This window comes from Drosophila serrata, unplaced genomic scaffold (assembly GCF_035046125.1).
Source record: "Drosophila serrata isolate PLE 108 unplaced genomic scaffold, ASM3504612v1 contig_373, whole genome shotgun sequence".
Taxonomy (NCBI): Eukaryota; Metazoa; Arthropoda; class Insecta; order Diptera; family Drosophilidae; genus Drosophila; species Drosophila serrata.
In genome coordinates this window covers 393,128-411,286 of record NW_028257271.1, presented here as the reverse complement: position 1 = coordinate 411,286, position 18,159 = coordinate 393,128, and the positions used below count along the sequence as shown (strand labels likewise).

Genomic DNA, 18,159 nt, shown 5'->3' with positions numbered 1-18,159 from the left:
GGTGAAGGAAGGTCCGAACAGAAACGTCCCGGAAGCCGATGAAGTCTGTGAGCGCAATTTTTTCCAAACAGCCCTGAGGGATGAGTGTGGCAAGTATGTCGTGACGCTCCCCCTACGCAACCCTGAGCACATGGGTTCCAAACTAGCGTCTTCACGATCACTCGCCCTGTCCCAGTTCTTACGTAATGATCAGCGCCTTAAAAAAGATCCCCCCTAAAGGCCAGGTATGACGCAGTGATTCAAGAATACCTTGACGGGTCACATGACCGAAGTTTCTCCAACGAGATATTCAGCATCCTACTATCTTCCGCACCATGCGGTGTTCAAGTCCGAAAGTACGACCACAAAGGTCCGGGTGGTATTTAACGCATCCAGCCCTTCCGCAAACGGAACCAGTCTCAATGACATCCTTCATGCAGGCCCGGTATTGCAGTCCGACCTGACCATTCAGATTCTAAAGTGGCGGTACTTTAAGGTTGTATTCAACGCTGAGATCGAGAAGAAGTATCGGCAGATTTGGGTAAGCCCTAAATATACCTCTCTCCAACGTATCCTATTTCGCAATTCCGATGGGGAAGTACGCGACTACGAGCTAAAAACCGTCACCTTTGGAGTAAATTGCGTCCCGTTCCATGCGATTCATGTTCTGTAACAGCTAGCCGACGACGAAGATTCGAGGTATTCGCAGGCTAGTCAAATTATCAGACAATTTATGTATGTTGACGACGTTCTAGCGGGGGCAGATTCCAAAATTGAGGCGCAGAATTCAGTCCGCGAGCTGGAGGGGGGCCGGGGTTCTGCTGGGTTCCCACTCAGAAAATGAACTTCCAATTGCAAGGAGGTTTTGAACGACATTTCGAGCGACCATCTCCTCCGGGCCGACTTCCTTGAAATAGACGCCGAAAGCACGGCCAAGACTCTGGGAATACGACGGAGAGCGACGACGGACGAGTTCTATTTCATTCCGCCTGAATTGGCCACGGGATTGTCATTCACGAAGCGTCAGGTCCTATCCCAGATTGCAAAGTTTTTCGATCCAGCGGGTTGGCTCGCCCCCTTTATTGTGCTTGAGAAGATGCTCATGCAGGACATTTGGCTCCAAGCGTTAGGGTGGGATAACGTCCTTCCTCAAGATCTCTCTTAACGATGGGTTGCGTTCCTGGGGAATTACTCCGCGCTCCAACAAGTTGGCATTCCACGATGGGTTGCGTTCGGACCACATAATCGACCACCATGGGTTCTGCGGCGCTTCGGAAAAGGCATACTGCGTCGCCATTTATGTCCGCGTGGAGGTTGGGTCCACGGTCATGGCGAACTTGCTAACGGCAAGGACGCGAGTGTCCCCGATCAGAACGGTGTCACTCCCTCGGCTGGAGTTGTGTGGGCCCCTTTTTGTAATCCAAAATGGCAAATGCCGTTCTTCCAGAAATGCCTGGGCCGGCAGTCATCCTGCACTGCTGGACTGACTCTACAATTGTCCTCGCCTGGTTGAACAAACCAGCGTGTCACTGAACAGCGTTCGTGGCTAACCGGGTGACGAAGATTACCCAGCTGACCGAGGTGGAGAGATGGGCACATGTTCGCTTCAATCAGAACACGGCAGATCTCGCTAGCCGGTGGGTAATGCTCCAAGACCTCGCGGCCAGTCAGTTGTAGTGCCACGGCCCCGCCTGAATGCAGAGGCCTCGCTGAGAGTGGCCCACTCAAGGCAGTGGTTTGACCCGTCACTGAGCTTGAGAAGCAAGCCGTCAAGGTCCACTCCGCGAAGGCTCCCACAGAAGATATTCTGGAGCGGTTCTCCACACTCGACAAAGCGTTGCGGGTCCTCGCCTATGACCATCGCTTCGTTCAACGCACTCGGAGGAGCGAGGTTCCACCTGAGGATTTCCTGACCGCCACTGAAATCGCGGCGGCCGAACGTCTCCTGGTGACGGCCACGCAACGCCGCGTTTTTTCCTCCGAGATTAGCTGCTTAACTCGAAAACTCCCCTACCAGCAGCCAGTCCCATGCTAAATTTGAACACGTTCTTTGATTCGCAGTGGCTCATGAGAGTCTGCGGACAGGTCACGGCCTCAGACATTCTCCAATATGACGAGCGGCACCCCATAATCCTCCCGTACAACTGCCATCTGTCTCGCCTTCTTGTCCATTTTACGCATCGCATAACGCTACACGGCGGCAATCAGCTGACAATCCTTCTAATCCGTTCCAAATTTTGGATTCTGAGGGTGAGAAATTTGGTCAAATCGGTCATCTATTCGAGCAAGGTGTGTGTCATCCACAAGAAGAGGGTGCAGACGCAACTTTTGGGAGAGTTGCCTAAGGAGAGGACTTCGTTCTCTCATCCCTTCACCTACACCGGTATGGACTACGCCGGCCCCTTCGACTCTAAGAACTACACGGGCCGACCCTGTCTGATTACAAAGCGATATGTTCTAGAGTTCGTGTGCTTCGCCACCAAGGCTATCCAATTAGAGCCTACGTCGGACCTTACGACCGAGAAATTTCTAGATGCTTTCGCCCGTTTCGTGTCTCGCAGAGGATGCTCCCGCCAAGTTCAATCGGACAACGGAAAAACCTTTGTAGGAGCGGCTGACCTCCTCTCTCGTGATTTCATCCAAAGCGTGAAAGGGGCTGTGACAAGCGCCTATTGCCATCAACAGCTGCTCTGGCATTTCATTCCTCCGGGAGCCCCCCACATGGGAGGCCTGTGGGAGGCAGGCGTCAAGAGCCCTGTTCTATAAGTCCACGGCCACGCGCAAATATACGTTTGGAGAGCTGTCCATGCTCTTGGCGAGAATCGAAGCATGTTTGAACTCGCGTCCGATCGCTCCCATGTCCCGCCGACTTGTTGGCACTTACTCCTGGACATTTTCTTGTTGGAGGCCCCCTCCTAGCCACGGTGGAACCCGAAATAAAGGGGGACACTAAGTCCATTACTAACCGGTGGCAGCATTTGAAGGCTCTCCAGCAGCAATTTCGTCTGCGGTGGAAAGATGAGTACCTCAAGGAACTTCATAAACGGAATAAGTGGCAAGCCCCGTCAAGAGATCTTCCTGTCGGGGAAGAAAGAGTCGATGCGGTGTTTCCAGGATCCGACGGCCGCGTTCGTGTGGTCGACATCTGCACTACGCGGGGGCTCCTTAAGCGTCTTGTAGCCAAAGCTGTCCTCCTTCAGATGGACGTCTCCGCCTGCCCACAGTAGTTCCAATGGCTAAACGTTATGTGTTGTCTCGCAGTAGTTAAAATACGAAATACGTATACTAATTCCTTCATTGTTCTTCGTCATTAAGGCAGTCTTACCCAGCACGATGCCTCCGCGTCCTTGCACCGCCATCACTCAAGAAAGCAGATGTACTCGAGGTCTCGTGTCCTACCGTTACCGAGTCTGCAGGGGGATCCACCCACTACGAAGATGCCGTCGTTTTCTGCGCCTAAGTGCTTAGAAGCGGCTACGGGCGGTCCTCGCTAAGAAGTACTCTCCCAGCTGTTTGGCGCACGAGCATTCGGACGGAACGTGACAGCGAGGGGACTGCTGCAAAACGTGTGGCCAGGATCATCATACGCTGCTCCACCTATCTGAGCGACCACTGACTCGGCGCCAGCTGCGGCAGATTTTGGGCCGGCCTCGGGACGCCGTCGCCCCATCTCGGCAATCTGCGGACGGCCTCCGCCACTCCACAGCCGACCCCCACCCGTTCACCATTGTCCGACGCGCAAGGGCAACCGTCCACCATGGGCCAGGAACGCCCGCAGAGCGCGGCTTCAGCGCCGACGCTGTCATCGCGGCTGCAGCGACACAGCGTTATTGTCCTTCCCACCGCGCTGGTACGGATTGACACCGGAGCGCGTACCTTCGACACGGCAGCGCCCATCGACCCGTGCACACGGACGAGTTGCATCGACGCGTCGCCCACCACGAACGTTGGCGACGAGCAAATTTGTTCGGCCACTGTGGGCTCCAAGACGGAAAGGGATGTCCGTTTCGACGTGGTGTTCAGGATGGAGCCGCACATGCGCCTCCGCACTCCAATCCGGGAGCTAAGCGAGATTGTGCGGGGCCACTTCCGCGACATCATCCTGGCCGACGAGCGGTTCTATCTACCGGCTACCATCTCCGTGATCCTAGGCGCGGATATGTTTTCGCGAGTGATGCGGACCGGTTTTCTGAAGATCCAGGATGCCAGTGGCCCAAAGCACCGTCTTCGGTTGGGTCGTGTCTGGAGCCTGCCATCAGCCACAGCTGCAACGATCCTGTTGCAACCCAAGCGATTGCAAGGGGGGCGGTAGGATGTTTACGTGAGAGACCCACTATGCCGCCTCTGCTCAGGAGCGAGCTTTTAGTTCCCGGCTTGCGCTCGCTCTCCAACTATTGCCGATCTCCCGCTCTCGCTTTAACGAAGCAAAGCGACCGGGAGCTCGTATTTTCTCTTTAAGTTAGTCACATCAGCGAATAAAAGCTGACGCTCAGCTAAAACTACCACGACGCCCCCGCCTTTATCTTTTCAACCCTGACGGGTTAATTTTTTCGCCAGCGACGTGGGAATTTCTTCGGCCTCCATTGCCGAGTCTTTGCGGGCAGGATCGCCCCCTAATCATACTCAATTTCTAATGATAATACTACGAATCGGATGCCTCCCATACAAGGCAATAGAGGGCGTGGTCGCACAGACTTAAAATTTTTCTTACATTATTCTCTTTCTAAAAAAACTTAATGTGTTTTAGGTCTCAAACTATATTTTTGAATTTATGCAAAAAAGATTGACTTCTGGACCATAATAGTGTGGGTACCTCTAAGCGCATGTATTTTGAATTTTCTGTGCTATCAGTTATTTTTCGTATTTTAGTTCGATTTATCATTTGCGAACATGTAATTTTAAAATATCTCACGAACTAATTCGTAATTTCATTATTTCATGATGCGGAGATGGCAGGCTAGCTCTGTCTCTCTTACTACTTATCGGATGATCTATAAAAGAATTTAATAATCCTGACGATCGTAATGAAATTTTTTTTTTCAAATTATTGCATAGTCATCGGTCCTTGAGAAGTATGCAAAGTTTCAAGTTTATCAGATATTTATTTTGCTTGCTTGGACGTCGATGCACTAAGGTCAGTACATTCAAGTGACCCGTATGAAACCAGGCACGTGCCTCTTTGGGTTAAGTGTCAGTAGGCGAGATGGAAAATATAGGACAGAATACGAGGAAATTGACTACCGGCGTGCTGCCAGATTGTTAGCTTTCATGTTTACTAAGTGTGTTAGTATTAATGATTTTAATTTGGGAAGGGTATCAACGTTAGAGATTAGTGTGTACAAATCATTATGTTTTGCACAAAACACTCTAAAAGGTTCATGCAGTTCAAAGGAGATTCTACAGTGGCGCAACACTAATGGGATATAGGATCCAGTAGTTCTACATGGTACGTGGAAATTAAGCTGACTCAAGAAGTCAGCACTTTCCACATCACCATGGATAAGGTTAAAAATAAAGGTTATCCCTAGCATCGTTCTACGATTGGCTAAGGACGGCAAGTTTATTAATAGGAGTCTACTAGAAAAAAAGTTCTTTTGAACCGACTCAATGCGTTTATTATGGACGCCATACTGAGGGCTCCAAACGCAGGATCCATATTCTAAGACAGGACGAACTAAAGAAGTATATAAGGAATTATTGACATAGGGGTCCTTGAATTCCTTCGACCACCGTTTAATAAATCCAAGCACAGTCCTGGCTCTATTCTCCATAGACGAAATATGATCAATAAAGTCAAGTTTTGTGTCCAAGCGGACGCCCAAATCATCAACAGAATTAATTATATCCAAAGAGCAGCAGTTCAGCGTGTAACGACACGAGAGAATGTCATTAGCTTGCATTTCGAGCCATTTCAGTTTAATAAGTTTAAGGGGCACCAAGTTTGAAAATTATTTAGATCTGTTTGTTAATCAGACCGGAAGGCAACGTCATCCGCGTACATAAACACTCTGGAGTTAGTCAAGACTTTGGGCAGGTCATTTATAAATAATGTAAACAAAAATGGTCCCAAATGGCTTCCTTTCGGGACGCCAAATGTAACCCTTAGAACATTCGATAAATTATTCTTAAAAAGGACATTTTGCGTCCTGCCATTCAAATAAGTTGAGATCCGATTAAGATCACTTGAAAAACCCATTAAATCGAGATTTCTAATGAGGAGAGAATGGTAAACAGAGTCAAATGCTTTACTGAAATCAGTATAGATTACATCTGCCTGAAAATTATTATGGAAGCCCTTTATAATATAGGAAGAGAGCTCCAAAATATTTGTTGTTGTTGATCTTCGCTTAATAAAACCATGTAGACATGGAGAAATAACTGATCTACAAAGGTGCTGTAAGTGAGGGGTGATAATGTTTTCGAATAATTTAGGGATGGCCGACAACTTTGAGATTCCTCTATAATTGCAGGCATCCAATTTACTACCTTTTTTGTGGAGAGGAATAACAAACAATTCCTTCCAAATAATGGGAAAATGGGAGGTTTCTAGGGAAAAGGTAAACAATTTCAGAATAGGATAGCACAGGGCGTCGGCGCTATACCTAAGCACACAGCCAGGAATTCCATCCGGACCTGCCGAATAAACTGGCTTGACACGATGAAGATCTAAAAGGAGAGAGCTTTCGTTTAGGCTAGGACAGAAAATTAAGTTTGATTTGGGTATGTCGTAGGAATAGGTCTGGTGTAGATACGAAGAGCTAGAATAGGTTTTTGAAAAAACTGCGAAAATAGGTCGGCTATTGCCTGATCATTATTTGCATTAGTATTTTCAAATGAAAGCGAGGAAGGATTTGTTTTAGGTTTACGTTTAGTGTTAACGAAATTATAAAACTGTTTTGGGTCCTGTGAGAACTGGGCCCTACAACGAGTTAAATAGTTTTTATAACACTGCGCGTTCAGCACGGTAAAGTTTGACCGAGCTGATAAATAAGATGAAAGGGCAGATTGAGAACCGGTGATTTTAAATTTAGCATACAGTCTAGATTTTTTATTTTTAAGTCGGCTCAACTCTTTAGTAAACCACGGCGGTTTATTCGAGCTTGGCGGATAATATAACGGAACACATTCAGTAAAAAATGAATTTATGGTACTGTAAAAAATATCCACGGCAACTGCCATGTCAGTGCACATGTAGAGATCAGACCAATTGAACTCGTTTATAAAATTATTCAGCAGTTTAAAGTCCGTCTTGCGAAAACTTAAGACTTTATTGGCTGGACGGTCGGAAATATTCTGTACGTCACACCCAATATCAAGAGCCACATCGAAAGTTGGATGATAAGGATCTTCGGGCTGCGTCAGAGGCGCCTCCCTTACAAAACTGACTCTCGCTGGATCAGAGACGAAGCAAAGATCGAGCAAGCGCTGTAAGGAATTTCGCACATGGTTGACTTGAGACAGCGAAATGTCGAACAAGCCAGCGATAAAGTCATGTTGTGTAGGTGTATGAAGAGTATTGGTGGAATTATTTGAGCACCAAATAGCACCAGGGATATTAAAATCTCCTAGGAAAACCAACTGGTCTCTATCCAAAAGTCTACTGGAAACCATCTGAATAGCGGAAAGGTGATTCCAATAAATAGGAAGTTCCGAGAGTGGAGGTATGTAGGAACAGGTAATAAAAATGGAGCTACCTTTAATAGATAGCTTCACACAGAGGAATTCAACATCGTTGCATTCCTCGAAGGTAAATAATTCTGACGTGAGTGAGGAGTCCACTGCTGTAAGAACTCCATCCCCGCGTCTGATAGAGCGATCTAGCCGATATACTGTGAACACAGCTGGAAAAACTTCGGAGCTCAGAATCTCCGGCTTTAACCAGGTATCTGTGAGCACAAGAGCCTGAGATGCAAACGAAAGGCTATCAGAATACAAGTTAGGAAGCTTACTATGTAAGCCTCTTGCATTCTGATAGGAAATACCAAGGGAGTATGTTAGTTTTTTGGGTCGGGATTGGAAGACGTAGAAGGCGGTATGAGAATAGTGTTCAAAGATTCCTTTACATACATACATTAGTTTTATAAGCGAGTTAAAAGCAACTTAAATTACGTTTACATCCATTACTTCGAAATTTATTTTAGAAATTGAAAAGTTCATTTAATCTAAGCAATCTGTTCAAATTTTTTATGTTACCGTGTTAAAATACTCTTTTTTAAGAACTTTTAATTCTTTGGCCGCTGTGGAGCTTTCTGGAGAATTTCCTATATAATTATTTTAATTACTATTTTACCAAAAAAAAAAAAGATAATTTAAGTTCATAATTATTTATGTATTTAAAATTATTTAATTCAATTTAGCCAGTTCAAAAGCCAGCACGAAAAAATCGTGTTCAAAAAAATCGTATGTCGATAAGAATCTTCTACTACTATACTCTCTGGTTAGGCCCTATTAACAGAATACCATTCGAGGATACCAAAGTGGAGTAAAGAACATCAGACAAAGAGTATTATTTGCTCGATGTAGGCTTTGATTCCTAACTAAAATTATATATGTAAGTCATACATCAGTTCATCTTAATTCAAATGACAATTCCATTTCCAGATATTGCCTTAATTATTAATTTTCGTAGCTGTGAGCACCATCGATAGTGTGACTATATTCTCCAAGTTGGGGCAGCTGGAAGCAGGTCCTCGGATGAGGTTCGACCGAGGATGCTGACCAATTGTAGTCGGGCGGAACTGGGCAAGTCTTTAAATAGCAACACATGGTCTGACCTTAAGATTGAACTAGTCCACGCCAGGGAGATCCCAGGGAGACCCAGAGCTCGCGTTTGGTTACCGAAGGGGCAAACCGAACATGCCAGGATGATCACCTGCCTGAAGTCCCAGACGTCCGTACGGAGGACTGGCCCATCCTCAGAGCGAAACAAGAGTAAGCCAAGCTTTCCTCCTTTTAATAAACCAACGCTGCCTACCGCAGCTGAAAGCCAACGACTATAAGGTCCGGTACGGCATTAAGAGGCCCAAGCTCAAGATCTTCCTGACCGAGCCGAACAAGATACTTGAGGAGGTCGATGGCACCAACAAGCTGTCAGCGAATCCCTCTAAGGGAGAGGGATATCGACATCGGCACGGTACAGGAGCCTTGCGCCAGGGACGGGCAAGTCCCAAAGACTTTTAATACTTTGAAACCCAGGAATGGGAACAATACAACGAAGCGCATAAAACAGCAGTATACAAGGCCATGAAAGTATCCTGGCAAAGCTACTGCGAGCACCAGCATAAAGGACACTGCGGTACTAAGCTAGATTCTCGCCAAAGGACACACAAGCCCCACCCTTATCAACAGAGCAGTCGGCATTGCAACAACGACAATAGAAGAGTCACTAGAGCTACTGGTTGACACTCACTTCCCAGGGGAGGAAAAGAACACTCAAACAAACACACCAACGAAAGACATCATTACGGAGCTAATCGAGTGGGCAACAGATTCTTTTAACAAATTCGATCATAGCCGAACCGTGCGGTACTCCCTACCTGGTACTGCTAGTATCAGGACCGTATTCTGACGTTATCAGCGAAATAATGTGGGAAAAGATCTGCGGACTAGGTATCAACCCCACTAAAAGAAAACTTCTGCCCTTCACAAGAAGAACCAAGATATGAGGTTTTAACACGCCCAGAAAAAATGGCATGGAGCTAAAACTAGCGGAGTATCTAGGAGTAATATTGGAACTTATTAAGGATAAACATTGATTAAAGACTCAGAAAGGCAAGCATTGCTTTCTACTCCTGCAGGAAAGTGTTTGGAGACAAATGGGGACTTCAAACAAGGGTTATTATATGGCTCTACACAGCAGTGTTACGATCAATATTACCTTACGGGGCCCTTGTATGGTGGCCGGCACTAAGGAGTAGTATTAAAAGCCTATTTTCGGGTTTTTTTGATGTCGGAAAAAAGGGTAGTAAAAACTCATTGCAAAATTTTAAGTGGTTTGAGTAATAAAAATGCAATTAATGAGGGTTAACTGTCAACCTGTCAAATGGGGTAATAAAGATGCAATTAATTATAATACGAGTGCGAAAGGGAGGGAGCGATCCCGAGCGATCCTGGGCACACGTGTACATTCCCACGACCCCTCACTAAAAAAAACGGACGAGGGAGGCAATTCAAAAGGGCGCACCGCAGGGATTCCACTTTTATAAAGGGACGGGGGTGCAATTGAAGAAGGGTGCTAGAGTCGTAACTGAAAAATTCACGCTCTGCTCGGTCCTATAAGGCCAATTGATGCTTACCCACGATCCTCACTTAAAAAAGGGACGGGGTCTTAAAGAAGGGTACATTTTTTGGAACGGAAAGTCCACGCTCGGATTGAAGGACGTTCACCCACGATCCTCACTTAAAAAAGGAATGAATGTGGTTTTCCTTGTAAGATTCTTGAAAAGGTAATTTGTTTTCCCTTTGAAGGACAGTAACCCGCAATCGCCTCCTTGAAAAAGGATAAGGGGAAAGGGGTTTTCCGACACTCATTCCATTTACAGTTGATCGAATGAGTGTGATGACATATACAATTAGCTTATCTAAGTACGGGTGGAGGGTGAAAAGGATACACTTGTAACGGGTTCACAGCGAAGACAGGGCTCGCTTTAAAATGGGGTGGAAAGGGTACGAACATGTCAAGTGTTTGCTATACATTTTTTTATTTTCGTGGGTCCGCGTATAGACTAGTTGTGTCTTAAGAATCAATTCTAGTTTGCCGTTTGAAGGATTCAGAGTGGAAAAAATTAAACAATTTTTAAAAGATAATACAACATTTCAAAAGATAAAAATTACTAAACTTAAAAAGTACAAAAGTACAGAAAAAACTAAATAAATAAAACAACAAAAAATAAAATCATCATCATCTCCATCTTCATCATCAACAACATCACCACCAAAATGTAAGCCAACCACAACAACAACATCAACTACAACCACATGCAAGGAATTTTCTCTAACTCCTGTCAGCAGCACCTTCCCATTTATGTGCAATGGCATCACCATGTTCGCACAGAACAACACAAATATTTTGCTACCCCTAGATTGACAAGTAAAGCAAATTATTTATGGATACAAGGGAAGTGTCCTTCAATATATGTTTACAAATGAGAGAGTGGCTGTAAGGATTCCTGGTGAATTTTCCTATGAAGCGGACCAGGGGCTGCTCCCTCATATTGAAAGAGTCCTCAGTTTCCATACAGCTTCAAAAATAAATTTGGAGCTGTTTGCGGAAAACATGTTAGTAAAAGAACATGATTCCCATACGAATAGTATAAAATAGAAAATGGACGAATTCCCAGAGAAGGACAGTGGATGGACCCTAACACGCATACTTAGGGTGGAGTTGAACATGTTTCAATGTGTTCCTCTGAAAGGATTGGAATATTTTGATTTACCTGCACGCCTTAAAGCCCGTAGAGCATGTATCAATGTGCAGAACAAGGGTGTTTTCTGTTTTAAGTGGTCAATGTTATCGGGATTGAATCCAAAGCGGTGTAGTGTTTATGGTGTTGATGTCAAATCAACCATCGTGCACACAAACAACATCAGGACAAATTTTACTGGGTTGACATTCTGAATGAACACGGATAAAATAAATGTATTCGTAAAAAAAACCCCTCACATAAGTCTTAAAGTGTTGGATATGAAAAAGAAAAGGACACTATTTTGGATACCTTTCCACAAATGGAACGGAGAAGCAACACCATATTAATAAGTTATACCTGGATGGACCAACCATCGATATCCACGGACATTATGTGAGGATCAAGAATATTTCCAGGTTAGCATAATTAAAAATAAAATTTAATATAAAAATTTTAAACATAATAATAATAAGAACTAATTATATACATATATATATATATATACGAGTTTTTTTTTTGCGCTCTCGTTTTGTTAAAGTTTGAAACTAACCACCGGGGTTAACTTAAATTTTCTATTTTGTTGTTTATATTCTAATTTGTGTATATAATTGGTTTTATTTCCCAATTTAGTTGTTCTGCTAGTGCTAGCTTTTGCATATTTTGCATTCCTATTTGTCCCTTCTTCGTTTAGGTTTTGTTTGCGCCGTCGCAACAGCTAAACGCTTTTGCTATTTATTTATCTCCCACGCTCTCCCACCCTCTCACTTTAGCTGTGCCGCTGCACTTCTTATCTTATATGATCTCCACGCTCTCTCGCTCTCGCTGTGGCTCTTCACTTCTTTCTTCATAGCTCTGTTGTTTTTTTTCCTCTTTTTTTTCCAAGTACAAGTACAGTGGTAAGTCCTCTTAATGTCCGTAAATATTGTCTGTTTCGTCAAAACCTGCAAAAAGTCTATTTCTACAGGTGACCTTACAATCGGCTGCTGGCTGTGTGACAACGTCATGCACGCCAAGTGTATTGGAGTTGCAGCTCGAACGGTGGACGATGTAAAAGAAAACAACGGTCTGCGTTACTGCTGTGAGGCCTGTCGCGATGTAGAAAGGGAGATGATGTCTTTCATGCGGCAAACCAAAAACGGTTTTAAGGGCATTTTAACGAGTTTTCGTAAAACTCTTGATATGTTCTGGGCGCTGGACACCCAATTTAATAGCCTTACGCTATTAAATGAGTCTCCTAGGCGCAAAAAACAGCTATAGGTGGGCAGCCTGCAGACGGACCCCAACTACATGCAACGGGCTCTCAGCAGCAGCCTCCCTCGGCACAGCCCTCGACCCAGCAATAATTCCAAATGTGCTGAGATCGAGCGCTAGAAAAGATTCGGTATCCGAATGTGCAGCGGGAGTGCCCGTACCGCCGGTGATTTTTGTTTTATCCCCTGGGGGGTCCCAAATATTGACCCCTCAAAGTCCCGTGATTAATGATATTGCCGCCCAGGGTGTTAGGCCCAGAATACCGGCCGACAATGGCACAGAAGATAACCAATCTGCGTTGCGGTTCCACCGACGAGACTTATTTTTGTTTCGCGGCTCTCCCCAGATCAAACATCGAAAGATGTTCTCGCCTTTATACAAGGCAAAACCTGAGCCGATAAAATAAAGATTAAGGTGGAAAAGTTCAAATGTTCTTACGCTACAGATAAAATAAATGTCCATAACGAGCTCTTTAACACAATTTGCTCTACCAACGAAGCAAAGAAAACGCGGCCTGTTGGAATAACTCTTCCCAGGCCTGATCATACCACTGCGCCTTCTACGTCTTGCAATCCTGAGCGAAAGAAATAACCCACTCCCTAGCTATTTCCTTTCAGAATGCGAGAGGCTTACGTAGTAAACTCCCTATCTTGTATTCTGATATCCTTTCGTTTGCATCTTAGGTTATCGTGTTACCAGAAACCTGGTTAAAGCCGGAAATTCTAAGCTCCGAAGTTTTTCCAGATGTGTTTACTGTATATCGACTAGATCGCCCTATCAGACGCGGGGGTGGAGTTCTTATAGCGGTTGACTCTTTACACACGTGAGAATTATTAACCTTCGAGAAATTCATCGATGTTTAGTTCCTTTGTTTAAAGCTATTACCTGTTCCTACATATCTCCATTGTTGAAACTTCCTATTTATTGGAACCACCTTTCCGCTATTCAGATGGTTTCCACTAGACTTTTGAATAGAGACCAGTTGCTAGTCCTAGGAGATTTTAATATCCCTGCTCAAACAATTCCACCAATACTCTCCTAAAATATACACAACATGACTTTATCGCTGTCTTGTTGCAGGGCATGCTCAAACTTAGTTTAGTCTCTGAGCCTACGAGAGTTGGTTTAGCCAGGGTGGCGCCTCTGACGCAGCCAGAAGATTTGTTTCATCCTACTTTCGATGTGACTCTTGAGGTCTGACTTACAGAATGTATCTGACCATCCAGCCTAAAAAGTCCTCTGTTTTCGCAAGACGGACTTTGAACGGCTATATAATTTTATATATGAGTTCAATTGGTCCGATCTATACATGTGCACTGACAAAGCAGTTGCCGTGGATATATTCTACAATGCCATAAATTCATTTTTTACTGAATGTGTTCCGTTATACTATCCGCCAATCTCAAATAAATCTCTGTGGTTTACTAAAGAGTTGAGCCGACTTAAAAATAAAAAGTCTAGACTGTATGCTACATTTAAATTCACCGGTTCTCAATCTTTACCGTGCTGAACGCGAAGTGTTACAATAACTATTTAACTCTGTACAGGGCACAGTTTCACAGTTTACAGGTTTCAAAACAGTTTTATAACTTTGTTAACACTAACCGTAGGCCAGGCCATAGCCGATCTGTTCGTATTTTTTTTAAACAACTAATTGAAATTTTTTGGAATTTACATCAGACCTATTCCTGCGACATACCCAATTTCTATTATTTTTCTGCCCTAGCCTAAACGAAAGCTCTCTGGTTTTAAATATTTATCGTGTCAAGCTTGTTTATTCACCAGGTCCCGACGGAATTCCTGGCTATGTGCTCAGGTATTGTGCCGACGCCCTCTATGCTCAGGTATTGTGCCGACCCCCTGTGTTTTCCCCTTATCCTTAGAAACCTCCCACTTTCCCATTATTTGGAAAGGAATCGTTTATTATTCCTATCCCTAAACTATTCAAAAACATAATTACTCATCACTTGCAGCGCCTTTGTAGATCAGTTATTTCTCCATGTCAACATGGTTTATAAATGGTAATGGGTTTTCCAAGTGACCTTCTTAATTAGATCTCAATATGAATGGACACAAAAGGTCCCCTTTAAGAATAATTTATCTAAAGTTCTAAGGATTACTTCTGGCGTCCCGCAAGGAAGCCATTTGGGACCCTTTTTGTTTACATTATTTATAAATGAAAAGTCTTGACTAACTCAAGAGTGCTTATGTACGCTGGTAACGTCGAGCTTTGCGTCCAATACAAAGACGTCGCCTGCCAGTCGGATTTACAAACAGATCTAAATAATTTTTAAACATGGTGCCCCGTAAACTTATTCTTCTTAAACGACTCCTATTGCAAGCTAATGACATTCGCTCGTGTCGTTCCTAAGCTCGGTACTTACACGCTGAACCGCTGTTTCTTGGAAAGAATTAATTCAGATGATGATTTATGCGTCCGCGTGGACCCAAAACTTGACTTAATTGATTATATTTCGTCTATGGTGAATAGAGCCAGGGGTGTGCTTGGATTTATTAAACGGTGGTCGAAGGAATTCAATGACCCCTATGTTACTTAATCCTTAAATATCTCTTTAGTTCGTGCTATCTTAGAATATAAATGCTGTGTTTGGAGCTTTGCAGTATAAACCCTCACTCAAATATATGTCGGCACGGGCCGAATCGGACGACTATATCATATAGCTGCCATAAAAAAGAGCAGAAAATGTTTACAAAAATATTATAACTTTTTCAGTTTTCAATAGATTGTATAAAATGTTATGAAAATCAGGCTACCATATCATATAGTTGACATTGGAACGATCTGGAAATTAATACAATTAAAAATTATAACTTTTTCAGTTTTCAGCAGATTTTCATTAAATTTAAGGTATAGCCCTTTTATATTATCCTAGACTTTGGATTTTAATTTTATGAAAATAGGATTTTTATATCATGTAGCTACCATACAAACAATCGTTAGATATTGACGAAAATGAAGAACTATAAATATAATTAGTATAGGTGAATGAAACGAAAGCAGGCATTACTTCCTTATTTTTTAACATAAATATTTACAGTGGTGTCATGTTCTGTTTTATGATTGTAAGTGTTCACGTCAGAAGGCCCTTCGCTGCGGCCGCTGCGCCGCCTCTGTCCACCGAGCCTCCAAAGCTTTGGCCGCTCTTGCACTCCCGCAAGTCGGCTCTTCGCGCACTGCTTATCGGGCTAGTCTAAGCGCCCCCGCGCCCACTCTTCGATGTTCGCGAACGCCCGCTCCCGAGTTCCCGAGCTTCGCTCGCTGCTAAGCGAGCTGAGGGACGGCTAGTTCGCGCTTCACTTCTCGGGCCCGCTCTCGCACTGTTAAGCGTAGCTTATCGGTCGGGAGTGCAGCCCTTACATTTAAGCTATTTTAGTCTTATGTATGCAGCGCAATAAAGCTGACCATTTGATTTGCCCACGACGCCCCCGTCTTTTACTTTTCACCTTCGCTTGCGACGTGGGAATTTCCATTGGGCTACATTTGACAAGACAGGATCTTCAGCGGCAGGATCGCCCCCCTACAAACATTGGTCCTTTGAGCCGGATAAGGATATCCTTCCGTCCCTTCACCAGCAGTTCCCGGTGATTTTTCCGCTGAGATAAGTATATGCTTGATTCCGTCTTGTTCTCGCTGCCGGTCTTAGACAGTGGGCCGAACATTTAATTTCGGTCGCACCGCTGCAAAATTTATTGGTTTTCGTTCGTGTCAACTCCCCGTCCGAGTTTTCCTGACACCACGGTAGTGAGAAATTCCACTTTTCTATTCGCCTCCGAACTTCGAAATTTTCCATCCGTGTCCGTTTTGTGTGCGCCGCCATCCTCCTCGCCGTCTCTTCGATTCCCCGTTGTTCATCCACTTGCCAACGGTCGAGGCCTATGTGCAGCCACATACACACACACGCATTCTAAACTTGTGCTAATATTTCCGTGCAAAAAAAGTTCTCCGTGAACAGTGAAATTGTGTTTCAAAAAGAAAGGCATAATTAATATTGGCCAGCCGGTGTGCGCTTGTTTCGGGAATTCACCCTGATCGCCGAACAGTCTGCCGCTGTCACGAAATTTTTTGTATGCTGTATCCATACACATTTTTCTGTTCGCACAATTCAATACAGTCCACTTCTCGACGCTCCACTGTGCCAATACAAACCCTAAAGTTTTTCAAGAAACAAATTTCGTCAGCCAAGGATTTAAAATAATCCGAATTTTATAAATCCTATTTTTTATTTATATCAAATTACCATACATATATTGGGCAAGCTTCGCGCTATTCTGCGTTGAGCAACGATTTCCACAATTATTTACATAAATACATATATATTGGGCAAGCTTTGCGCTATTCTGCGCTGAGCATCCAAGTTATTACATACATATATACACACGCCAGCATAAGGGCATACCAAGTAATTATTTGTCTTTTTTTTCGTCTCCTCTTTGTGCCTAGAGCGTGTACAAGCACCTGCACTCATGCATTCCACAGCCGCACAGTGCCTACGAGACAAAATCCGCCATCTACAACTTTTAACAACTTTCGTGATCCAAGGATTTAACATTATCCGAAGTTTATAAATCCTATTTTTTATTTATATCAATTTTTATATACATACATGTATATTGGGCAAGCGTCGCGCTATTCTGCGCTGAGCGATCCAAGCTATTACATACATACATATATGCACAAGCCCGCATAAGGGCAAGTAATTATTTGTAATCTTTTTTTCGTCTCCTCTTTGTGCCTAGAGCGTGTACAAGCACCTGCACTTATACATTCCACAGCCGAACAGTGCCGACGAGACAAAATCCGCCACCTACAATTTGAAGGAAATTTCGTGAACCAAGAATTTAAAATTATCCGAATTTTATTTATCCTATTTTCATTTAGATGAGAGAAATACAAATTTACACACATACCTCCATACATACAAGCTTCGCGCTATTCTGCGCTGAGCATCGATCTCCACAATCTAAATACATACATATGTATATTGGGCAAGCTTCGCACTATTCTGAGCTGAGCAGCAAAACCCAAACACAAACGAGTGTTTTTTAATTGTCTTCGATTTAACCGCCGCAACGGCTGTGTTGTTGTTGCCCTTAAGTTCTTTGGGTCCCTCACTCATCACTGCTTTGCCGACGGCTTATCCCAGTGAGCTCTTCTCCGCGACCAAAAACGGATGTTTGTTTTTTAAATACTACCTTCCTAGCGTTTAAAAAAATTAAACATCTGCGCTCATAGTTAAACATTCATTAACAGATCCAGAATTTGAATTTAATTAATTAATTTAAGTTAATTAATTTTTAATTCAATCTTTTCAACTGAGCCGCCGCAACGGTCGTGTTGTTCTTTCCTCTTGTTTCTTTTGAGTTCCGCACTGCGTTGCCGACGGCAGGACCCATTGAGTTGTCTCTCAAACAAAAGCCAAGGGTTTATTTCGACCATTTCGGATCCGTGATAAATAAAGTTGGCAACAATTACTTCCGACCAATACGTTCCTAAATCCGTATT

At 43.9% G+C, this 18,159-nt stretch overlaps 1 protein-coding gene across 1 annotated transcript; it reads left to right on the top strand.

Moving 5' to 3' along the window:
• The first annotated feature begins 262 nt into the window (after positions 1-262).
• Positions 263-2,745, top strand: LOC147642680 (uncharacterized). Its single transcript, XM_086839438.1, has 3 exons — positions 263-520; positions 1,769-1,948; positions 2,041-2,745. The coding sequence occupies exons 1-3, from the start codon at positions 263-265 to the stop codon at positions 2,743-2,745; spliced, it is 1,143 nt and encodes a 380-aa protein (XP_086695564.1).
• The last annotated feature ends 15,414 nt before the right edge of the window (positions 2,746-18,159 follow it).

Coding starts and splice junctions, on each gene's coding strand:
- LOC147642680 (XM_086839438.1), top strand. CDS start 263: ATGACCGAAGTTTCTCCAACGAGATATTCAGCATCCTACTATCTTCCG. Junction 521..1,768: donor AGAAGTATCGGCAGATTTGG/GTAAGCCCTAAA, acceptor CACTCCGCGAAG/GCTCCCACAGAAGATATTCT. Junction 1,949..2,040: donor TGACGGCCACGCAACGCCGC/GTTTTTTCCTCC, acceptor TTTGATTCGCAG/TGGCTCATGAGAGTCTGCGG.